Source organism: Triticum dicoccoides, chromosome 2A, assembly GCF_002162155.2.
Source record: "Triticum dicoccoides isolate Atlit2015 ecotype Zavitan chromosome 2A, WEW_v2.0, whole genome shotgun sequence".
In the NCBI taxonomy this organism is placed as follows: domain Eukaryota; kingdom Viridiplantae; phylum Streptophyta; class Magnoliopsida; order Poales; family Poaceae; genus Triticum; species Triticum dicoccoides.
In genome coordinates this window covers 775,983,364-776,009,248 of record NC_041382.1, presented here as the reverse complement: position 1 = coordinate 776,009,248, position 25,885 = coordinate 775,983,364, and the positions used below count along the sequence as shown (strand labels likewise).

The following is a 25,885-nucleotide window of genomic DNA, read 5'->3' as shown; positions in this document are numbered from 1 at the left end:
CTATCGAATTCCATGTGAAGGTTTGAACTCTTGTAGTTTCTTGCCATTGAACAAAATAGAAAATGTAACTGACCTCAAGATACTCATGACAATATGCACCCAATGCTCTGTGAAACACGGTTTCAACATTATTGCTTGCAAGTAATCCCACTTCACCCTATCATATGACATCATCATATATAGCTAGGGCGCAAACTTCTGTTTTTCTTTGCAGTATTCCTTTTCATGTAGTGCAAGCATTCACAAGTAGTGATTATGTTATCAGTAATAAGTCTACCTGGGGCGAACGCGTACTATTCTTCTGGTATTATCTCTGGCAACACTAGTTCCAGCCTATTGTATATGATTTTCGAAGCAATTTTATACAAAATATTGTACAATGAAATAGGCATGAACTGTGACAGAAGGGTGGGATTTTTTACATTTGGTACTAAAACCAACATAGTCTCGTTAATACTTTCTACCGATTCAGTGCCATTAATAATCCTTAGAACTACCGTTGTGACATCAGCCCCACATAACTCCCAATGTCACTGAAAGAAATGGGCTGGGAAGCCATCTGGCCCCAGCACCTTTATTGGGAATATCTGGAATAACGCTGTTTTAACCACCTCCTGGGTGTAATCACCATTTCTGTCCCGTGTTACTCTATTGGTAATCATTCGTGCCAAGATAATCTACCTCCACATCTATATGATACTTTGAAAACCAACAACTTCCGCCTTTATTGAATCATTCCAAAAGGAGTTAAATGCATTGGTGGTGCTTGAACTTGCGAAGAAAGCACGCTTTGGTCACTGTACTTAAAAGTACATCCAATACGGTCACTGAATACGACAAGACGTGATTATACAGTCACTGTTCATCGTATGCCACTCATTGTTGCTCGATTTGACCACATGTTGACCAGTGGGAGGCGCTAGCTGGTGGTTGCGGGATGTTGCCCAATGTTTTTACAAGAAAATCCCTAGTTTGCTCTGTAATTCCTCCCATCTCCCTATCTCTTCGGCTTTGATCATAATGAAAGGGGAGGAGGGGATAGGTGGCGCAGGAAGAGGCGGGTGGAGGCAATTGTCGGCAGCAGCGCACCATCTCCGGTGCCAGTTCTTGGGGAAGGGTGAGAGTCACCGCGGAGGCGTGCCGCATCTCGTCACTGAAGCTCTTTTGGCGGGATGTCGCTTGTTTGTCGATCCGATGGTGCTCCGGAGCCCAACTACAGTAAGCCCTCATGGTTCTTGCGCTATAATATCTAGGATAGAAATTTAGGTTTTGGCATTGTGGATGTTGAGTTTTTTAGTCAGTTATGGCCATCTATAATTTGAAGATTTGGATAGGGTTTTGGACCAAGATTTGGGGGGTTTCGGTGTATAGGGTTTTGGGTTGGAAAAGTTTGTTGTCTGCAGGGGATTAAGACGTATATGCGCTATGTTTTGTTGGATGTAGAAACGGCTGAGTAGATTCTAGATCATACAGTGGTGGTATAGGGTTTTTGGTGTTAATAGGGTTTTTGGTGCTCAAAGGTGGTTGCTTGCCTGTGTTTCTGAGGCTCTGTTTTGTTGTGCTCTATTTTGATGTATGCAAGTAAGCGCAGCAAGAAGTTTTTAGTTCATTTTAACTATGTGGATATTTCTTGGGCAAGGTAGAAATTGTTCTTATCTCAATGGTCATGAACTATGGTATGATGAAGTTGATACAGATACTTGGTCTCCAATCATGATTGAACACCTAGTTGAGGAGATAGGATGGGAGATGGCAGGCAGGCTCAAGGTCTATTAATGCATTCCCATTATGTCAATCAAGAGGAATGTGTTGAGAGAAATCAGAGGAGATAGTGACACAGATTGGATGCTTACATTTGTGTCACTTGGCCATTACTCATTTAGTCTATATCTTGACCACGATGACAGTTTGAATGCAAACTTCACTGAGGATGATGTGGTCAATTTCCCAATAAGGCAGCTACCTCTAGTGATTAGTCGTTGCAAGATTAAATCAAATGAGCCAGAAATTGCAGATATGTTCAGCCTGAAGATGCAGATGTGGCACACCCAATTCCTAGCAAGTAGTGTATCCTCCAGATAATGCAGAAGATGATGATGATGTAAGCAAATTTGTGTTTACAAGAAGGGAAGTATCTTTTGGGAGCCAAGATGCAAGTATGGAGGAGCCAGCTGTGATGCAACCCACAATAGATCAAGTATGTACCGAATGTGAAGGTGGTAGAGCAAGAGAGTGCAAAAGGAGAAGCAGACAGTGCAACTCATCTGGAGGAGGCAATGATGAAATGGACGGAGTGGGCCGAGGTGTCCTCAAGACTGTGGCCACCTGGGCGTAGACATCGGGGAGAGTGCATGGAGTGGCGGCGGCCGGCGGCGTTGGTCGGTTTAGTGAGATTAGATCACGGACGTGGTCTTTTTTCCTAGAGCTAACGATCATTGGGTTGTCTAGCATGGGGACGTTTTGGGGTAGTCTAATGGCAAAACACTTGATTTGAACCGTTGATCTGATTGGTAGACCATTGTTGTAACGTGGACACTTGGATGTGATTAAGTTGGTTTGATCACGTTTGCATTTTGTGGTGTGGTTGTAGGGGAGTGCAAAACGCATTCAATACAATCCAACATATATAGCATTGACAGACGTAGATTATGGTACAGAACAAACAGCACTGAGAACCTAAGATGAGGAGGGTAATAACTAATAATAGGATCAAAACGGCAGCACTTCAAAAGCGTATCTCCAGAAGATTTGGCCATGAACACCACTCTGGCTGGGCATCAGTTGATCCACTGGCCTGGAACTAGGGCTGGACACGAGCCGAGCCGAGCCGAGCCTGGCTCGGCTCAGCTCGCTCAGCCAACGAGCCCACTTTAGGTGGCTCGGCTCGTTTTTTGCAATGGCTCGGCTCAGACCGAGCCGGCTCGTGAGCCAGCTAGCGCCATAACATCTGGGAGGTAGCAGAACCTGTTTTTACATACCATTTTTGATCTTCTACAGCAATTAAACCCATAATTTGTAAAAGAAGCACTTTCTATTGCTAAAAATGCAACATCTAGCAGTCTATGGTTTAAAAAATGATCATAGTGATGAAAAATAAGCTTTCTTCTATGGAAAGTGTAGAAATTGAACAAATATGACTAAGAAAGAATTGGGCATCATTGCTTTTGAATTTTGGACAGCTCCTCCTTTGAACTTTATACGGCAAAAAATATTGAACGTTGACAGCCAAACAATGCAATTTTGCATAGCATAACACTTAGTGCTTTGACATCAAAATGAGAATCTTCCTCCTCAAACAGAGTATCTTACTCATCCTCTTCCTCCTCATTCTCTTCCTCCTCTTCATAATCCTTCTCTGCTTGCTTATCATGCTCCATTGCCTAGCATAGAAAAACAACACACACATGAGCTTGGACACGCATATATTTGACTTTTTGATAGCAAGAAGAGCACATCCATGAGCTTGTACAAACATATATTTGACTCTTGGATACCAAAAACAGCATATACATGAGCCTGTTCAATCTTATATTTGACTTTTGGATACCAAAAACAACACATACATGAGCTTGGACACACATATGTTTGACCTTTGGATAGCAAAAACAGCAAATACATGAGCTTGGACACGCATATTTGGCACAACCATACCGGTGAAGATGCAGTCTCCCTCTCGGAGTCGTTTGCGAAGCCGTTGGCAGGGGCGATCGTGGCACGCCCCCTGGCGTCGGCGGGGTCAGCGAGACGTCAAGGCGGTGGAGCGAGCTTCGAGCCGAGCCTAAAACCATGCACACAGTCTTGAACTCTTGATCGCCGGCGGCAGCAACCCTACTGCAGGGACAGGAGGTGGCTGAGCTCCGGCAGCCGCATGCATGGTCTTCCGCCCGCCGTCGACGCAGGAAATCACCAGCTCGAAGCGAACGTGTGCCGGCCAGTTAATTTTCCTGCTCACGAGTAATCGTGAGTCATCCGGATTGCGTCGGTCTCGGACTCTCGGTCTCGTTAGGGATCCGGACTGCGTCCACAAAAGCGCACAGATACAGCACGGGACGGCACAGATCGATCATGGCCATGGACCAGCTGCCCGAGGACCTGCTCGCCGACGTCCTCCGCCGCCTCCCTCCGCACGTCCTCGCCGCGGCGCGGTGCGTGCACAGCTCCTGGCGCGCCGCCGTCGACGCCCGCCGCCTCATGGACCCCCCACGCCTCCCGCTCGCCGGCATCCTCATCAACTTCCAAGGCCGCGAGTTCACGCACCTCTTCGCATGCCCCCCCTCGCCGGCCTCGTCCGTGGCCACCGCCAAGTTCCTCCGGCGCCTTCCCGACTGGGGCTGTGACGTGCTCGTCAAGGACCACTGCAATGGCCTCCTCCTCCTGCTGGGCGGCTACGTGGTGAGCCCGGCCGCGCGGTGGTTGGCCGTGCTGCCGCCGCGGCCGCGCCGTCGCGACACCAAGGAGCTCTTCTTCCGCCACTACGACTACATCGCGTTCGATCCCGCCGTGTCGCCGCACTACGAGGTGTTCGCCGTCCCGGAGGTTCCTTGGAGCCGGGGACCACGGGCGGCGGGGTGGGAGTGGCCGCCGTCGCCGATGCTGCTGCACGTGTACTCCTCCAGGACTAACAGGTGGGAGGAGAGGTCCTTCCGGCGGCAGGGGGAGGCCTTCGGGACCATCGCCGACGTGCCTTGGTCTCCCATGAACCAAAGACGCGCCGTCTACTGGCATGGACACCTCTACGTGCACCACCATTTTGTCATGAAGTACTACCCTTCTCTCTCTCTCTCTCTCTCTCTCTCTCTCTCTCTCTCTCTCTCTCTCTCTCTCTCTCTCTCTTCGAAATTGGACGGCGTTATCTGACGAACATTCGATGGGAGCGTCTTCCCAGCGAACGCGCAAACTTGCCATGCGTTTTCAAGTAATTGCCATGTGAAATTTACAGAAATTGTCATGATCGATGGCGAAAATTGTCATGTCGCACAAAAAAATGGCAAGCTGTGCAGAGAATTCTCTTCCGTTAGATCATGATCCGATGGATCTAAGTGAGTTCGCTGGGAGGCCTTAAAAATATGACGTTTCCCAGATAACTTTAAGGTTGAAATTTGACCTAGATAGGATGAATTCGGAGCTTCAACATCAATGGATGCTTGCCGAGGCTAAGGGATTATCCTCTCTTTTTTTAGTAGAAAAACTGCCACTGAAATATCATTCGATCTATAAGATATGTATGTTTTTGAATTTGTAATTTTGTAACTACTACATATATTTGTTTATCTGCAGAATATCTTTGTTAAGTGGCAAGTACCAAGTAATCAAGCCACCCCAAGGTATTATTACCAAGGCCCAAGAAGTTCCACAACAACGACTCGGAAAATCGGAGAAAGGTGTGTATCTTGCATCAATCGCTTCTCATCGCTGGCTTCAAGTATGGATCCTCGACGAGGCTCATGCTCCTACCGAGTGGGTCTTAAAGTATGAGACAGATCTTGTCCTTGGCCGTATGCAAGCAGATCTGAGATACAATCCGGATGCTCAGGGGTCTTGGATCATAGAAGACGTCAACGATAATCCCCCTCGTGATAGATCTCCAGATTACAAAGAACAAGCTAAGCAGGAAAATAAGGATGTCCTTGGCACCAAAGATTTTTACATCCTTGGATTTCACCCTCATGAAGTTCTCTTTCTGAGCGAGTCCTTGCAGAGAGGAATGGCCTATCATTTGAGTAGCTCGAAGTTCCAATACCTGGGAAACATGCGCCCGACACGCTACCATGGGTTTAGTGAAGGCTATGAATTCTTACGAAGTTCATTTCCATACACGCCATGCTTGACCGCAGAGTTCCCTATGGATAATTGATTCAGGAGCTCATCATGTGTTCCCAAACATCTCATCATGTGTTCCCACACAGTGGCTGCGATGGAGGCTCCTCAATATGCCTGTATATTATATAATGGGGTGTGTAAGGGAGAAATTGCATAATGAAAATGTTCTTCTGGAATTTACTGGGTTTGTCTAAGAGAGAAATTGCATAACTAAAATGGTTTTTATTATTTGAATATGTGAAGCAGACAACAGCAACGTTATGATCTCAGACCAAATTACAGATGCTTTTGGCATTTTGGTCACCTCTTTTTTTTTGAAAGGATTTTGGTCACCTTTTAGCTCAGCAAGGCAAACATCCACACCTGCCAGTTGAAGGGCCATGTAATGATCCATAGCCTACTGAACATGCGTGAACTTATACATGACCAAGGGTGCAGGCATTCAAAAAGGCTTACAATACCGAAAAGCTTAAAAGATTATGGTACACTGCCGAAAATAATAAGGAAGCTTGTAATTTGAAGGGGTAGCTCCTTACAAAACATTCCCAATTCATCGGCGGACAATAGAAAGCGAGTCTGACAAGTTACTACAGCAGATCATGCAAATTATAAATACATACATTGGTACATATACACAAATAAATTAGAACACGGAACAACAACCACAAAATACACCACACATACAACACAGTTGAGATGTACTAACGGAATCGCAAAATGAAAGAACAAACATAGGTACATGTCTAGTTTTTAGACTAATAGTGCGAATGCCGCATAATTCATGGAAACATGGTTACTGAGAAAACAAGTCATGCTAAGTTGATTAGCCAGTTTGATGTCGAAGAGACGCTCGGAGTGGGCTGCCGAAAGAGGCCTTGGGAACACTATCTCATCACCCTTATGAGCTCACCATGTTGAATTGGAACCTAGACAGCTGCTGCGGGATGGTGGAAATTACAGGTCCATACCGCTGCATACAAATAGAAACAGATTTCAGACTTTCACCACAAAAACCTTGATAACGGCACGATGTAATAATACAAGTCACAGAGCAAAATATAGCATGCTTGAGCAAACTTTGTGTGGGGTCTGAATTTCATTAAAAAAATGCATGTTACAGCCATCCTATCCCTATTGCCTGGTTAAACAGAAATAAAAATGGTAAAAACTGATGGTGCCAAAAGGAATCCAGATTGAAGTGGTTTCATAACTACAAGAGATGGATTCTTTCTCACAGAGATCAATTCAATAGTACCATCATTCATTTATGTGAAGCAAGAAATTTATTAAGGCATATATATCTAGACACACTCGAGGGATGAATACAATGTTTCTAAACATCAAGGAAAGCTAACATTCAGCATGGGGGAGTGCCACTTACCTGAACATTGTCATAGAGTTCAAACAGTGGAACAGCAAGTAGCTTCAAGTTCCTTGGAACAGCGAAATACTCTCTTTCAGTTAGATGAACAATGAAAAGCTTCTTGCATTCCTGTTCATCACATTGGTCATTTTCATTATCTAATCCCAAATCCCAACAATAGATGGTAAAAAAACCTCTTAAGCAAGAATGTACCTTGGGCTTGGTTATATGTGGAGGGCAATAAGGATACATCACGGTTTCAAAGTTTGGCCTCCACCAAACAGCAACACACTCACCAACCTGTAAGTGAAAAACACATTACAGCTTTATAGGAATGGATACAGTTTACATTACACAAGGTCTACGTTAAAAAACATCTCATAGCAACAAAGTGAGCATGCTGTCAATAGGACAGGAACCCAAGATTACTGTAAGAAGCTAGACACGCAAGTTCATGCTGATTCAACGTATTTCATACTTCGGTAAGTAAAGACTACACGTCAGTGTTGCATGTCTTCTACAGATGTCCACTTCGAATATTGTTTCATAAGCATGTGGACACAGGAAATTATGCTGGGGTGATGGTAGGTGGTTCATGTTTTAAATAGTGGAAATTGTGATAGCGATTTCTGTAGTTAGCACTTAGCACCCGTGTCACTGTTCCATTTAGGCACAGCCACAACATAGTACATACGGAGCTATATAATGTTAGTGACATGCTATAAATTTTTCCTCTCGGACACAGGACATGCCATAAATATGACTGTTATAGATGGGTCAAAGAAGCTGAAATCGCAGTTCAATCTTTTATTTCTTCCAGATGTAGATAGTCTTCAGTGCAGTTGGATTAACTATGATTCAGTAAGGTACAAAGTGACCAGTTCCAACATAATTATGCGAAATGGTATGGCCATTGACCATTAACAAAAAAGGAACTGAACTTCTCTTGGACTCAAATACCTGCCAGTTAGGTGGAAAGGAAGGTGAGTTCACTGCAAGTTTGCTGCACAACTTTCTTTTCAGGCCCTCAATTTCTGTAGAATTCAAGTCACGTAAGCAAACAGCCAAAGCAGATGACCCCATGTATGAGGAACAAAATAGAAGAGTGAAGCAACAGAAAACTCACCATTTTCCCCAGGCTTCAAACGTCCACCAGGAAGTTTGCAAAATGTGTTCCCAATTTGCAATAACAGTATGTGGGGGTGATTGTGCTCTTGCACCTGAACAGGATAATGCAATGAATATTTCAGTTTATTTGCCAAATTAATACGTCCACTGAACAATTGTTACTGCAGGAAATTTGTCAACAATTGGATGTGTTCAGTCACAAAAATGTATATGAACATAATGATGAGATGGAAGAATAGAAACATACCAGCAGGATTGCTTCAACACTTGTCCGCATTCCTTCTTTCATGTAGCTGCCATTTGTCAAAGTAATTAGTTGGTTGATCCACTTGACAGGACAAGGTTAAGAAACATATTTAGCAAAGAAGCCAAGCTGTTCGCAGGGTACTTAAGACACAAAACAGAATGTACATAAACCTACAACCAATTGAAGAACCACCGAAGCTTCTATATGGATTTCCTTTATGATACATATTGACTTGACATTCCAGGCCATTCTACCAACAAATTATCTTTTATAACTATTTGTTACAAAGTGCACCATAATTACAAGTTACATCCTTGGCAAAAAAAAAAAAGGATCCACCAGGCAACATAACCATTGTAGTTCCCCTACTACACACATCTATTAAAGAAACTACACACAGTAATGCAATCCTGAAACAAGAGGGAGTAGTCAACCTCAGGAACTAGATTGCTCGGCATTTCTGCTGTTATTTCAAGCCAGCACCAGCTTACAACGCGCAACAGAAAGCCATCAAACTAACAAAAACACCTATTTTTTAACATACAGACAGATTCACATAACACTCTGTTTTCATCAAGTAAGTTCCACAGTACCTAAATCCATGCTAAATAAGAGCAGCATTCGCAACAAGATGTTCGAAATTTGACTAAAAACATGGAAATTTGGTCTTCTTCCAATAATGCTCCATGGTATACTCCGACATAAGGAACCATTAATTACATAATGCTCCATGATTACAAAAGAAATCTGCCAAGCCCCATAATTATTGCAGTTCCCCTGATAAGCACATCTAGTAAAGGAACTACACAAAGTAATGTAACCACGAACAGAGAGGAAATGGTCGACCTCATAAACTAGATTGGTCGGCATTTCTTCTGCTATTCCAAGCCAGCACCAGCTTACAACCCTCAACAGAAAGCCATCAAACTAACAAAAGCACCTATATTAGCATACAGGCAGATACACAGAACACTGGGTTTCCACGAAGCAATTTCTGCAGTACCTAAATCCGAGCTAAAACCAAGCAGCCTTAGCAACATGATGTTCAAAATTTGACTACAGATATGCAACAATTTGATCTTGTCCCAACAATAATGCATGGTAAAAGGAACAATTTGTAACATAAAGTGGCATAATTACAAGTTATGCCGTTACAAAAAACAAAATTTGCCAAGCTCCATACTTATTAAAGTTCCCCTGCTAAGCACATCGAGTAAACTAGATTGCTCTGCATTTGTGCAGTTATTTCAAGCCACCGGCAGCTTTCAACCCTGAATAGATAGCCAAAAATCCAATCAAAATTCATATATCAACACACAGATCTAGGTTTCCATGAAGCGATTTCCAGAGTTCTTATACTGATCTGAGCTAATACAAAGCGTCCAGGCGGAGTAAATTTCAAATTTTGACCAAAGTAGGCAACGATCTGGCCACCTCCAGACATTCCCCCGCGGAACTCGCCAGCGCAGGGGACTCTGCTGATGAAATCGAAACTAACGACGGGGATCTTCGACCCGGGGAATAATCCGAGCTCTAGTGTTCAGGGCTTCCGGCGAGAGCGGTTCATGGAGTGGATCAGGGAGGCCGAGGGCGGGGAGGCGCACTTACTTGACCTTCATGCGGGCAAGGCGGTCGGCGACGGAGGTGTCCTTCTCCATCTTGGGCTCCTTGGTGCCGAACGTGTAGTTGGCGAGCGGGTACACGTTCACCACCGACGACGTCGAGGCGCCCACCATCTCCTCCGCTTCGATTCGCGGGGCGCTCGCGGTTTTCTTCTCGGGCTCCGGTGGTCGCCGGTGGTGGCGGCGGCGGGGGAGGAGAGGCTGATGGTGGGGGGTGGGGTCGGGGTCGGGTCAGGTCGGCGTCTCGGTCGCTGCTTGGGCTCGGTCGGTTTCGTGATATACAGACAGGCCCACTTCCTTCCGTCTACAGCCACGGTTTGGTCTGGATTTGTATAGATACTAGTAAATATGCCCGTGCGTTGCATCGGGATATAAAAAAATCACATTTTAATTAAAAGAACAGAGTACCCTCAAAAAAAATTTAAAAGAACAGAGTGCTTAAGGTGAGATAATTTGGATGTGCAGTTGTGGTATAAAGATAAAAGAACTTTTGAGAATTCTCACATGGAAACATTCGTTAATTAAATATGATAGTTTGAAAAGGAAATGCATATTTGTAGTTATTAATGTATGAATTGAGGGCTACCTTGATGTAGATATATTACTTAAGTACATGTAGATATTCATGATGCTTCAAGAACTTGTAAATTTGCACAAAAATTGTTTTTTATGATTGATGTTTTAATGCTCTAGAAAAAAATATCGTGATTTTTTTAAAATGTCGCACAAATCTCGTCAATTTTCATGGAAATTTACATGCACACGGAAGATAATTGTGACTATATTTTTTCAAATCAAAAGGCTTGATAGTTGAAAATATACTGTTGTTACGGTTTTACCTGGAAGCTCATCCACTTTCTTGACATTTTTGCACTAAGAATACCTAAAAGAAAATACTAATTAATTTAACCTGGCTCATAGAAAAATTAAGCATGTCTGATGCGCTGCAATACTAACGTAATGTGGCTCCTTAATTAGCTCCTTGTGATGATCCGGAAGCCCGCTCCCATCGGAGCCGGCGGCGCTGTACATGTCGGCATCGTGGAGTCGTGGTTGATGCTTTCCATCTTGGCGCGCGTGAGCCTTGCTGGCCCGGAATTGCTACCACTTTCAGAGGCAGCCAAGCCGCTGCAGTTGGTACTCAACCACTCACGGTTCTCTTATACGTACCATACTGTCCACCAGCTCCACCATGGACATCTCTACCTCCTTATAATCGACTCTCGCTTCCTCACATAATTGTAAATGTATCTTATATTCAGTTCTTTATCAATAACAACATTCAAGGTCCATTCATATGAAGCTTACTTCTAGTCTGCTATAAGGGCGTACTCAACAGATTTAATCACAGTGCTTTTCCGTGCCAAAATAAATATAAGGGATGAGAACCTTGTTCGCAAACTATCCTTTGTTGCCATAGTTATCAACTAAATACTGATTCCGAGATCACGAGGACTGAGGACAGCGAAACAACTTTAAAAGAGAGCCTTGTTACAGAAAGAGGAAACTCAGCTAAGTCATACGAGTACATCAGATAGTCATATCTCTATACGCCAGTAAATCCATGGAACTTCCTCTGTACGCCAGTACATCAGATAGTCATATTTCGAACACCTTGAGCGCTATTAATATTTTTTTGTTATTTCTCTGTGTCATACTGACATGTGGGACCCGCACTTTTCGGCGAAGCTGATGTGGCATCGTTTCTCTGTGTCATACTGACATGTGGGACCCGCACTTTTCGGCGAAGCTGATGTGGCATCGTCTCGGCTCATTTCTTGCTCTGCTACACTTACATGTGGGCCCATACTACTGCAAGCTCGCATGGCACCATGTGTAGCACGGGACGTAGCAAGGACTAACATATTGGCCAAAAGAAGAAAAAAAACATATGGCACATCAGCATGAGCCATCCATGACGGACTGGATGGTGTATAAATAAAAAAAAGGCCCAACTGCTCGTTCCATGACTGTTTCCGTGATGGTTTCTCTGTGTCCGTCATAACGGGGCTACCGCTTTGGGGGCCTATTTTCATCTTGCTAATCCATGACGTTTTCCGTGACGAACTAGAGAAACCATGATCGATGGGCACCCTATCTGTGACGGATTCTGAGAACGTAATCCGAAATCTGTCATGAATTAACAGGTTTCTTGTAGTGATGTCAATGAGATCTACATGGATCGATTGATCAAATAGTGAATATCTGAGAAATCTAAATCTGAACTAACCAAAAAAAGCAAACAATCTTCAGGCTATGTAACTGTACCCACATGTCTGCTCCAAAGAATTGGTTACGGAAAGAAAAGGGAGTACAGTGGAGTTGGGTTCATGCCTAATGGACGACCAATCGTTCCTGCTACTCCAGCTTCTCGCCTCCCAGCTTGAATTGGTGCTGCCACTACGGCCAGCAAGCATCCGCCACGAAGATTCATGCATGGCTTCTTCGCGTACGCCAACACGCCCTGTCTTACCACCGGCATGCTGCTGCTCATCCTGCCGTCTACACGCCCTTGCAGATTCAGTGCACCGGGAGAAGAAAAATCAATGCAAAGTAGAAAGACCAGATCTTATACGCAATGACAGATGACACACATCAAGGGACTTATTTGTGAAGGACCAAGCTAACAACATTCATATACTGTTTAAAAGCTTGGGGCTTCCCTTGAATGGCAACACTCATTTAGTTCTACACCAGTCAATGTAAAAAATTAAGGAGCAGCATCAAAGATCAACCAAAATGTTACAAAATAATTTAAAAACGCAAGGCCCAAATCTGGAATGGTCATCGTGAATTGGCTCAGAGAATGTGAACCATATAACCTGGAAAGTGCTATATATAACAGTATAACCGAAGATTATCACAAAATTCATAACTGTCAACCTCTAGTCCTCTACCGACACAGTTGTGCATTCAAAAAATCACCAAATTTGAGGTTGAAATTAAATTGCATTTAAGCCAAGGTTATGATCAAATACAGCTTTCCTGCAAAAAACAGCTTAAGAGAAGTTGTAAGATTTTAGGACATAAATTTGTTGGATAACTACATATAAATATGTTTTATAGAACTAAACGCTCTTATATTTCTTTATAGAAGGAGTACTTCACAATCCGAATATAAATTGATATACATGAGTAGAGCCAGAGCTTTCTGAATCATCAATTAGACAATTGGGATATGCTATTATACCTCCCGGTCTAGAGGATGCAATCAACTAAAAAGTCTTAAGGTCCCAAAATTTAACAATTGTCATTTGAACCTACAGAAGCGTGTGGAAAGAACAGAAAGCAAAAGTTATAACTAACCAAGTCTAGATGATATATAAATTATTTTGGAGGAAAGATGTTATCTAGAAAAACATCTTATGTTTTTGTATAGGTATCAGTGACCCCAAAAATATAAAGGATATCTTCCGCTAGAGCAGGAGTTTATTCACCTTGTTAATATTAGCACTGTTGTGAGCAACTGAGCATATATGGCACCTTTATAGGTTGGACCAAACAACAGATTCTCCTGTAATTTGTGTGGTACTGCTTAATAGGTTGGATCAAAATCTTACCTTCACAGAACTCTTAGCCCTACCAGAAACAATCCACCGACCATCAGGAGCGAATCAAGCAGATCAATCCTCTCACTATGACCCTGATATGTGTGAATGAGTTTCTACCATGTCATTTTTTTTCCTCTTCCATGAGTTCCTCTTCATCTTTAGCTTCAACAAATTTCTGTTAAACCAATGGACAACACCATCAATGTCAACAAACAAGATGAAATTAACCAATAACTGGTTCCACACACCGTGAGAGACATAGCCAACATACACCCGTGATCCAATCTTGCTTTTCAGATAAAAATTCAGAATAGAATTATCTCTTTATCAGCAGTTCGTCCAACTTGCTGGACTGCCTCCTAATCAAAAGGCTTCTACCTTGCGGCCTCTCTCTTTCAGGCCTCCTCTTCTTCCTCTACTTGAGGCAGGCCTAACCATAAGTACCAACCTGCGCTTAATCTTTGAGACACCAGTAGCTAGCTGCCCAGTTTAGTGAACAATAGTTTATTTGTACAAGTAAAAGAGCAGCATTGGAATGGGTTTGATTGACTAAACTGAAAATCAATAGTTGAAACAAATAATCATGGATGCATCCACCACAAAAACAAGGAACTGGAAGAAAAAGTGGGTCGTGGCTGTCATCATGTCACAGCAACAGTGTGTGCATGAGCAGATCGACCTCAGCGCCGCCAGCCTATGGCTCAGGCAGGGAGAGAGGGAAAGGAGGCCTCACCGTGGTAGGGCTAGGAGGGGGCTGGAGTGCTCCACCTCGCGCGATCCCCCTTCTTACCCCGTGTAGGGGCTCGTCGCATGCGGGCCATCGAGGAAGGGCCGGATGGGTAGGAGGGGATGGATCGGGGAAGCTGAGTGCATGCCACAATTAGGCCGGGGATCCTCTCGTCCTCTGCTTCGACGCCTGCCTCCACCTGCAAGGACTGCGCCGGACCCCTCCGTCTCCCACGCCAGTCCGCCTTCGCCCAGCTCCGGCGAGCTCCTCGCTAGGTCGCCGCACAACCCTCCTTTCTTCCTTCTTCTCTCCCTGGCCTCCCTGTCTCCTTTGTGCCCAGGAGCTGCGGATGCCATGGATCCGCCCGTGCTCCGCCTTCCTCGTCGTCACCAGCGACCCCCGCCTCCGGATCTGCCCCCAGCCCCTGCAAGCTCGAGCCGTCGCCGCCGTCGCCGCTCGAGCCGCCGATTTGATCCGCTCCCAAATAATAAAATCAGACGTATGGACGGCGGGTTGAATATACCAAAGTATAGGGTTTCTTTTGCAAAAACAAAACGGTATCTCAGTTTAATGACTTAAAAAGGACTGCGGGTTGAATTCTGAAAAATAGAGGGACTTTTATGCAAAAACGTCGCGACGTACGACTAGAAGCAATCGCTGGTTTATTAGTAGGTAGATAAATGCATTTTTCTCTTCTGTTTCTTTAATATTTCTGTTTCCCTTACATTGTGTGCATATGGACATTTTTCCACGTACAATTAATTCTTTGGCCAGTACTCTGCGCCGGCGCACCGGCGCAAATTTGGGCCGGTCTGCTGCCGAGCATTGGATCTGCAAAGGTGAACGGACGAGATTGTCGATGCCAAGTCATCTTCTTCCTTCCACGCACGCGCAAACAGAAAAAATGGATCTACGTCGTCCAGCCTCTTCGTGCTCGCCCTTGGCTGCCGTGTCGGAGCTCGCCAGGGCCACTCGCTGTTGCAACTCGCCGGGGACGCTCGCCACCACAGCTCGCCGGGGACGCTCACCATATGCAGCTCCGCCGGGCCGATCAAAAAGAAAAAGACGTCCCTAGTTCCGTCGGGCCGGGCATGTCTCCCTCCTCCTGGTTGCAGGATCGTCGGGGGAGAGTTCTAGCATCGTCGCAGCCCGCCGCCGTACTCGCCACGCGCCCATCACAGCACCACCATGTAGCTCCGTCACCGCCGCTCGCCATTGTTAGCTAGCCGTTCTCCGTTTGAAGCTTTTTTAGAAGCACGTTGCAGCCTTTCTCGACGCTGGTTGTAGCAAAATCGACCTCACCGACTCCAGCAAAACGCCTCTGCTCGTCATAACATGATCGTATGGTTGTAGCATTCTGTGTCACCGGTTGTACCAAAAGTGTACGCCGATAGTAGCAAAAATCCATCGACGGTTGCAGCAAAAATTCATCTCGCCGTCGGTCGCAGCTCCGCCATGATGGATGTAGCAAAATCCATCGCCGGTAGTACCAAAATCCAACAACGGTTGCAACAAAAAAAGCCACTACCGTAATAGGTCGTAGCTCCGCCGCAATGGATGTAGCAAATCCGGCGCCAGTAGTAGCAAAAAATGGCAACGGTTGAAGCTTTTTCACATAGCGGTTGAAGCTTTTTCCGGCGTCACTTCGTAAGATATTTTCCATGGTTGAAACTGTTTTCCCACCCCATTGAAGCTTTTTGCCATGGTTGAAGCTTTGTCTTTCGCCTGTTGAAGCTTTTTTACACATCGGTTGAAGCTTTTGCCGCGCAAGTCGAAGATTTTTTGCACGGGTTGAAGCTTTTTTGTTTATTATTTTTCATGGTTGAAGCTTTTTTTATGTCGGTTGAAGCCTTTTTCCTTGCTGCTTGAAGCTTTCAACATTATGCCTGTTGCCGATCAGAACACGCCTTGTTTCTGGTAGCAAAAATCCACGCTGGATGCAGCTATTTTGTCGGCCGGTTCCAGCTCAAATCCACGCTGGTTGCAGCACCGGTCGCCTCTCATTTGAAGCTCGTCGTTGAGCTCCACTTCGCCGCTCGTAGCATATAGTCTCGCCGGTTTTTCAGCTTCTGAGATGGCCGGTTCCAGCGTTTTGGCCTGCAGGTTGTAGCAAAAATAGATGTTGGTTCTGGCATCACAGCAGCGCAGGGCGCCCCCCTGTCGTCGTGTCCATCTCCGACGAGAGATGGTCGTCGGGGATCACGGGATTCAGGGCGAGCGTTGGCCATCATAGAGAAAGGAAAAGGAGGAGGGAGATTGAGGGCGGAGGGGGGGAGGAGGAGGAGGAGGGTCGCAAGACAGGGGACCGGAGTAGCGGCGACGCCGGTGGTGCAGGAGGGGAACGGAGTTGTGGGGATGGGCGTGGGGGAGCTGAGCGATGGAGAAGGAAGATGGATATGTGCTGTTTCTGGTCGCATGATTACGATCCATCTCGCGGCTTGCGTGAGACCTACGTAACGGTTCGTCCGGTTCCCGGCTGGAAACGTTTCCCTAATTCTTTTATGTTCCAGCCTCATGCAATACAAAAATATTTCAATTCATAATTTCCAGTTACAGAATTCAGATTTAAAGATAGCATATGGTCCAAATGCATGAAAAGAACATGGTGAACCCCATTGAAAAGGGTATTTGCGAGGGGACGCTCCCACGACACGCGTCGTGGGACGAGACCTTGTCGCCGCCGCCGCCGGAGAACCCACCTCCTCCGCTCCTCGCTCCATGGCCGCCGCCCAAGGGCGCGACTGGGAGAAGCCTAGTCGGCGTCGGCGTCGGCGTCGGCGCCGGCAGGGCAGCTTCTCCTCTTCGCTTGGCCGCGGGTGGCACGGGAGGGCGCAGCTAGGCGGAGGCGGGGCGCGTGTGTGGCGGCGTGGCAACCGGGCGATGTTGCCTGGTCGTGGGCGGCTATGTGTCCGCGAGGGTGGCCGGAGGGCGCTAGCGGCCATGGCTGGGCGTGCCCATATCTGGCTCCTGGTGTGCCTCGGGAGGCTCGGGCTTGACGGCAACCGGGCTGGTTTGGCTCGCGTGGGAGCCCGGCTGGCGGTGGATTTGGTTGCCGCTGCACCTCGGGGTTGGTTTTGCGGAACATGGTGGTGGATGGCGCCGAATCAGACGCGTGGATCCTGGCGGATGGTGCGTGTGGGGAAGTTGCTCGGTGTGGTGGCTGCTCTAGTCGTGTGCGGCGACGGCACGATGAGGTTTGGCTTCGCGGCGACCTTCCTGTGACGTGTCGGCTACACGGTGGTTCGGCAGTCTCGGCTCCGGCACTGGCTCATCTGCGGGTGGATCGCTTGGCAGATCAGCTACAGCAGTGGCTGGCTCGTCCGCTTGGCGGATCCACTTTGGTCGGGCGCTAGTTTCGTCGAAGGTTGGCCTGCTCCTAGCTATGGTCCATGGCTCATCTCACGCCCGGTGCTGCAGGACCGAGAAAGTCTCACGCCCGACAGTAGGACCATGCTCGTCTCGCGCCCGAGGCTGTAGGTTGGATCGAGGGAGGCCAGGGCAGGCCTATTGGGTCTCGGCACTAGGGACCGCCCAGGGGTGCGAAAGGCGGGGCCTTTCCGCTCGTCTCTTTGGTTGGGGTAGCGGCGGGTCTCGGGTAAGGTGGTGTCAAGGTCTTGGATGTCGAGGCGATGGGCCTACTGGTGGTAGCGCGGTGCTCATGGGCAGAGGCCGTGGCTTGGTGCTGCCCGGTGGCCATGATCGTGTGGCGGCGTGGTACCCGGGGTGCGGCATTCGGTGGCGGTGAGTGTTCACCTGGGTGAAAACCTGTTCTATCTTTGAACGGACCGGCAACGGCGAAGCTCGTTTCCTTTCTTGAAGGCGTCGTCGCGGCTCTTATTGCCCGTCGTGTTAGTCCAGGGGAAACTCTGATCCTCGGATCGGGCGGTGGTGGCGCTCCGGTGCCGTAACCTTCCTGAAGACGCCGTCTTGAAGCCCACGGTTCGTCGTACGCGGCTTCATCCCTTTGCATCATGGGTGGTGTTGTTGCGCTCAGCGCCTATTTATCCTGCCTGGGATGTGTGCGTATGTTGTGATGGCGTGCGTTTGCACCAGGTGTTGATGATCGTTGCTTTATATATAAAACGAGATCAAAGCCTTTTGGGTATTTGCCATTAACAAAATTCAACCGCATGCTAAAAGCGGTCTTAAATAGAAGCCACATTGGTCGCTCATGAGCTATGGTACAATAGGAGGGTGTCACTACTAGAAAAAAAGCTTATAGGCAGACGCTTACTAAGTAGCGAGGGTTTATAACCCTCGCTACTGCTACTTACTAGTAGCGCGGGTTTTTACCCCTCGCTACTACTAAGTTGATACTAGTAGTGCGGGTTTTTAACCCACACTACTATTAAGCGGTCTCTACCGTGCCCTTCCGGGACATGTCATAGTAGTAGCGAGGGGTTACAAACCCGCGCTACTACTAAGTTGATAGTAGTAGCGCAGTTTTATACCCCTCGCTACTACTAAGTACGAGGTAGGTGAAATCCTCATATCCTCGGCCGAATCCCTCCTCTCTCCCTCACTTTTCCCCTCTCTCACTTTCCTCCTCTCTCCCTCGTACTCCAGTGATGGCCGCCACTGGTACACTCTGCTTTCTTCCCCCCTCCCTCACCGAGATCCCTCCGGTGGGCGGTCGCCTGAGCTCCTCGCCGTCGCCAAGATGCGGAAGCGCGACCTCGTCATCCTCCTCCTCGCCGCCTTCACCGTCTTCTTCTTCCTCCAGGTCATCCCTCCTCCTCCTCCCCCCTCCCCGATTCGATCCGGAACCGTAGCTGACCCATCCCCCTCCTCCTCCGGCAGCACGAGGGCGACTTCTTGTTTCGGGAGGCGTGGTACCACCTGTCGGACAACGGGTTCCCGATCAAGCACGACGTGGACCGCCTCCCGCCGTCCCTCGTCGCCGACCTCAATGACGATGGCCGCCGCGAGGTGCTGCTCACCACGCATGATGCCAAGATCCAGGTCCTCCAGCTCCCGGCCCACGCCGGGCTGGCCTCCGCGGCTGCCATCAACGGCTTCCACGAGGCGTGCGTCATGGCCAAGATCTCCCTGCACGATTGACAGCACGCACGGGGTCGAAATTTTTTTTTGGTTTTTCAAAATAATAGTAGTAGCGCGGGTCACATATACGCGCTACAGATAATTAGTAGTAGCGCGCCGCGCTACTACTAACACACGTACTAGTAGCGCGGGATGCACCGCGCTACTACTACTAGTTAGCTGTAGCGCCGTAGTAGTAGCGCAGGCACCCGTGCTACTACTAGCTTTTAATCCGCGCTACTACTAGACTTTTTTCTAGTAGTGTGTTGACGGCTCTAACTAGCTAGAGGTTGGATCGAGTAGTCGTTGTACGCAAACGCCTGCCATTACTTGATGTCATTCGTATAACCTAGCACGTAAAAATTGCCCACTCCATCGTGGCTGCTCTACCTAGCACGAGGTTGAAGAAATTACAACGCTCCTCGGGACCTATGACAGTGTAGTAATCGTCGATGCACATGATTGTGGTTGATCCGGGGATTAGGTGCTCACTCCCTACCTCATCTAGGAGCTACATATTCTAGAACCGGCTGAAGAACAGCACCGGCAAAAAATTCATCCCCAAGATGCTCTGATTGGAGATGTTGGAATTTTGCTAGTAGGCCTTTAGTCCAAAGTCCAACTAAAATTCTGAAATTCTCTTGGCCCATTCATGCACACATGTGAATGAAGTGAGTGAGGCTAAAGTTTAGTTCCACCTTGGAAGTTGAGAGAGAGTTGCACCTCTTTATAAGATGAGCTCTTCTACCACTAGTATGAGCATGAGAAGAGGAGACCTACACGCGCGCTCCTCCTCCTCGCTCGCCACAGCACGCCTCGCCGAGGACAGAGCTATGCATGTTGTCTATATTTTTGCTGCATGGGAAAATTAATGAGTCATTAATTAATGGACGCGTTAATTACTGAACCGTTTCCGATTCTTTTGGATCGTGACGACTCGGATGTGGGGTTTACTCCCATGACCTACCCGGCCCGCAATATATAGTCAGGCAGACGTCTACCCTAGCCGTCGCTTCGTATGGTTTCTCATCACCGTTCCAGATCATTGCGCCGCCAAGCTAGTCTCGTGATCCTGTACGGGAGAGGGGCGATCAGGTTTTTGGAGAGCGCACTCGCACGACTGCTGGCAGCGACGACTTCGTGAACGACGACTTCTTCCCCGACCTCGGCAACCTCATCCTCGACGACATGGGCGACAACATCAACGCTGGCGGTGCTGCACCCGCTGCACCGTATGTGATTCTATCCTTCCTGTTCGAGATCGTGGTAGAATTCATGTTTCTAATATGTGCCCTAGATGTGATATGTTCATCTGCTATGCTAGTTCGCATGATTAGTTTAATCTCTGCTGCTGTGGTCATGATTTATATTCTGTTTATTCAGATTAAATCTCGTAGTAATTTGCTCATATTTCCAACAGAAGATAACCGGTGTTCTGCTTCGCTGTTTTGCTCTTGTCAAGCCGAGACGAGACGGTGATGGAGATGGCATGCACGCCCTGAGATAGTTCACATGACCACAATGTTGAAACCAATTTCCCCTAAAGCAATATTGAATCCAATTCAATCAAGTCGTACTCCAGTACTACTATGTGCGCGGATGGCATGGCATCCAGCAGGAGTCCCACAGCATCGCAGGCGCTAGACTGCATCCGCTAACCGTGGCTGGCCGGACTTATTATTCGGCTCGCACAACCACACGCTGCCACGCGCCGCTTAGAAGTGAAGAGGTCGTGAACCATCGCCGCATCGAGCCCATCGGTTGTTGGAGGACCAAGATTTATCTTTCCAAATTATTTGCTTTTATAGGTCTATTGCTTTTGTTAATTACTCTGGTGTCAATTACAGTTTGTTTGCTAGTTCATGAATTGTTAATTGATTTAGTATCAATTACAATTTATTTGCCACATTTATCTCCCAAATTATTTGCTTCTATAGGTCTCTTGCTTTCTTTAATTACTCTGGTGTCAATTACAGTTTGTTTGCTAGTTCATGAATTGTTAATTGATTTAGTATCAATTACAGTTTTTGCAAGATTTAGAAGCGAAGAGAAATACTATGAATATGCTTAGTTATTATGAAGGAAAAATATAGCACGCTATACAAAATAGCGCCGCCCATGTAAATATACTATTAGCGAGATATAGTACACTGATTAATTTAGCGAGACAATTCTCTACACGCTATAGCGTGCTATTTTTTTTCAATGGTTATTATGCAAGCAGTTTAGTTACTCCATTCAAAAGTTCTTATATTTGAAGAAATCCAGAAACATTCTGGTAAATAATACATGTTCCCATTAGCAATCCGCAAAAGTTTGAACTTATTTTCAACAAAAGTATTGGGAGATAATGGCTATTTAGCTCCAAATATTCAAAATTTCATTCAAAAATGTGATGTTCTATTCTTTTTTCAAAAAAGGCCGATTAAGTACAACATATTTCCGTTAGTAATCTAGGTAAGTTTGAGCTTATTTGGAAAAAAAGATTGAGAGATAATGGTTTCTTTGTTCAAAAGAATATTTAGTGTTCTCGCTGTTAAGTTTTGACCCCACCCTTCACTTTCTTCTTAGATTAGACTGCACAAAAGTATGAGTAACGGAGGAAGGGATGGAGGCACTGCCCCCGTGTGTGTCTTGTCACACCACCGTTGCCTCCAAACTGACCTTCAGAGGACGGGCGCCCGGTTCGTAGCTGGAGGTTGTGAATGTAGATGGATGGCGCGGAGGACGTGAAAGAGATGTCCACTTCGTTATTTAAGCTTCCGCCCCAGTTTATGATGTGCAATTAATCTGGCAGGAGCAAGAGCAATGTCTCTGTGTGATCCCCACTTCCTCTTCATTCTCTTCGTCGTCATCGCCCCGGTACCGGCCGTGGTGGCCGTGTTCTCGTAAATTGATCGACCCGATCGTATTGGATGGCATTCATTTCTTGCATACTGACATGCGTCTTGCCCCGTTTCCTTTTTTGGCAGGGCCTGGGGATCAACATGTTCACGATGGAGTTTTTCTGCAAGAATACTGAACGGCTTCAGCTTCTTCATCTAGAGCTACATATTCTAGAACCGACAGAAGATAGGCATAGAGCTCTATTGTACCTACATGCTCTAGACCGAGACTCGTGTCTTCAGTTTTCCTCCAATATCCCATCTAAAATAATACCATTAAGGATTTCTTTTGAATATGAATCCCACAATATGTTTTTCGGGGTACATAACTCATAGTTCATTGACCAGATTTATGGTTGAAGTACATTTTAAAATACATGCAGACATTATAAATCTGGTTGGTAGGAGTATATCGGAGGATTTGCAGTGCTGGGAACTAGTGCGAGGATTAGAGGTTAGGTGGCTCAAGCCATTGTTACGAGAAATGACCGATCGTGGTAGTAAAGTGGAGGATATATATGATGATGAATAACTTCATAAATCTGGCATGCTCTAACCACACTTCATAAAGAAGTACTATTCCCATGGGAACTTCATCATCAATATGGCATGGTCTAGCTCTTGCCTATTAACTTCATGAAATGTGTGCCATGTGATTCATGTTAATTGGTCCGTCATCTCCCTTACAATTGTGGTACGCATGAGAAAACTCGTTGAATTACTTGGCTGGCAATCGACTTTGATTCCATTCGACCTTGGTACATTTGGAAGGAGATAGTAACATTTTAGTCATGATCCTAGCTTTTGAACCATATCCATCTCAACTTCTTTCTTAAAGATTTGATTCACCTTACACACCAAGAAGATGAAAACGACTACCAATCTTGTGATGAAGTATCAATGCAATCACGCATGTGCAAAAAAGAATGGATAAGATAACTCCCGAATGTGCCACGTTTTAGCTGTTCGCGCCAAACACGTTTACTGTCATCAGACCAACTGCACGAATCGTGAAGCAAGAAAAGTTGCCAGATCACGTTTTCTAGTCGTTCGGTAGGAATGGACACGCCCACGAACGTCTCGACGCTCCTTCTCGGATTATCCAGTCGCGCTCCCCCCCCCTCCCCGCCCCCGCTCGCTCACTTTCTTGTGATCCCCGTGGCGCATCCTCACGGGGATCTCTTTCCCTTCTTCAAGCTCCCCGACGGGTTGCTCCAGTGATAATCCCCAATTGCAAGGAATCATCGTAGCAATTTACAAAGGTGGAACTGATAAGTATGGAGTGTCGAACCCACAAGGAGCTAAATGTAAGATCAATATTCTCTCAAGTCCTATCTACCACTGACGACTCTACGTACACCGAGCATTTGCTTTCATCTAGAAAAGAGAAATAAAACTACGTTGTGGGTATAAAGAGGATAGCTTTACATGATATCGGAGAACTAAAATATAAAAATAGGTGTTGCCAACATAAAGTTAGAATATATTACAAATAGCGAGTGTGGAAAAATGATGGATCGGTGTGCGGAATTGTTCTAGGCAATTGATAACAAGATCGGTAATGATTGTTGCAATTTTATATAAAGGAGAGGCATAAGCTAACATATTTTCTGTACTTGGATCACATCAACTTATGAATGGACCTCTAGCAAGCATCCACAACTTTTAGAAATCATTAAGGTAAACCCAACCATAGCATTAAGTGTCAAGTCATCTTTACTTCCATATGCAACAACCCCCTTACTCGGGTGTAAATTTATGTCACTCTAGCCATCCACTATAAGCGAATCATGAACGTATTGCAACACCCTCCAGCAGGGAGCCCCCACGTCATAACAGGGGCATAATAATGCCAAATGCTTGAAAAATGGGCACGCATAGAGAGCACTCTACGGCCGAAAATAAACTAAGCCCAAGCCTGCTTTCCTCAATTTTGGTCGATCATGCTTTTGAACACTAGATGTCATTGTCAAACAATATGGTGGTTAAAGGTACTCTTTGCTTGTTATTCGTTCATTTCATATTTATTTATTTTGACCTGCATGCTAAAGTGAAATTAGGGTGGTCTTCTTCCCAGAACAAGGAAAATGTTGCAGAAAAGTAATCCTATTTTAGAAGGCCCTAGTTTCATGGTAAATGACATATATTAATGAAAAAGTCTTAGGACTTTGTGATTTGGAGATGAAATTCTTTCCTGTAGTCCTTCATCAACTCATTACGTGTAGGAACTGGTGATGGCGATTTTTGTGTGTGTGTACACAATGAACTATGCAGACACTAAAAAAGAGTCCCCTCGTCCTCTGAAATAAAATTCATACTTCTGGAAGTAAGAACAAAGTAGATTAATTCATTGCCGTCATGATCGATTCTAGAAATAAAAATAGTTGGCATATTGCCATGTTGTTCCTTACCTGTATCTATATAAATAGAAGCAATTGACCAGACCATAGACACCTCATTCGCTTTTAGGAGTAGGAAACCCAAAAAATCTGTATTATAAATGAAGACAAGGAGTCATGGACGCATATGCCACACTTGGACAAATTCAAAACTTTCTATCAAAAATCATGGGCACCTATTCTCACAAAGAAGTTCAATAACTGGCAGGAAAGGGAGCATTGTACTATTTATTTTATTCTTATCTTTATCTCTTAATCCTGCAACTTTTTTTTTTAGAAAAGGAGGATGACCCCCGGCCTCTGCATCTGGGAGATGCATACGGCCACTTTATTGATTATTCTCGAGAACCATACAAAGTATTACAACAATGTGTCTGAATCCACCATCTTGGCAACATGTGCCGCTACTCCTATCCAACATGATGAGGGGGTGCTAGCTGGGCCACTACCCAAACCACTCACCTAAGCCTAACATCAAAAGCCGGAAGCCGAAACTCATTCGGTAACCCCAGCCGAGCCACATACTGGGTCTGGGGCGCAATCCGGTCAGACGCACTCGTGTGTCGTCGCCGCCATCTTCCACAGGTCCGTCTTCAGATCAAATTGAGGCTTCTACCTTGTCTGGCCACTCTGCCATCGACGTCCCCATGATGCCAGACAGCTTCCTCCTCCTGCACGAGTCCATCTCCGCGCATCAGACGCCGAGTCTCCACAGCACCATGCCGCCGAGATCCGCCATCATCAATGTGAAAGATGAAGCACCGCTCCACCAAAGTCGCCGTCCTCTAGTCCCTCGAGCCCGTGTGCACCTCCAAGAATGACGCCCCCAGGGGGGAAGACGACACCAGAGAGCCGCCGCCATCCGATCTACTGATCTAGGGTTTCCCCCGGAGGTAGCAGAGAGTGGCCTTGAACATCTCCACGACGATGCCTTCAGGAAGGGGACGACGCAGACAACGTCGCCATCGCCGGCCTTGGCAATAGCCATAAGCAGGTTTTCACCCAGATCTGATCGAAGACCTCCATCTCTCGTGCACGGGTCGCCGCCATCCTTGCCGGGATCTGGAAGATCCCGCAAGCCAGATCTCAGTAGGGAGAAGCCC

At 46.3% G+C, this 25,885-nt stretch overlaps 1 protein-coding gene and 1 long non-coding RNA gene across 2 annotated transcripts; both read right to left on the bottom strand.

Moving 5' to 3' along the window:
- Positions 1-6,315: 6,315 nt before the first annotated feature.
- On the bottom strand, positions 6,316-10,410 carry LOC119357218 (pre-mRNA cleavage factor Im 25 kDa subunit 2). The gene is made up of 7 exons (XM_037624212.1): positions 10,167-10,410; positions 8,559-8,604; positions 8,310-8,403; positions 8,144-8,217; positions 7,397-7,483; positions 7,202-7,312; positions 6,316-6,790 (listed from the first exon to the last, which is right to left on the bottom strand). Exons 1-7 carry the CDS (start codon positions 10,292-10,294, stop codon positions 6,719-6,721), a joined length of 612 nt encoding a protein of 203 aa, XP_037480109.1. The 5' UTR covers positions 10,295-10,410; the 3' UTR covers positions 6,316-6,718.
- A 1,881-nt stretch (positions 10,411-12,291) lies between these two features.
- On the bottom strand, positions 12,292-14,949 carry LOC119357216. Its single transcript, XR_005172136.1, has 2 exons — positions 14,465-14,949; positions 12,292-13,906 (listed from the first exon to the last, which is right to left on the bottom strand). It is a non-coding gene; the product is annotated as an uncharacterized LOC119357216 (long non-coding RNA).
- Positions 14,950-25,885: the final 10,936 nt, after the last annotated feature.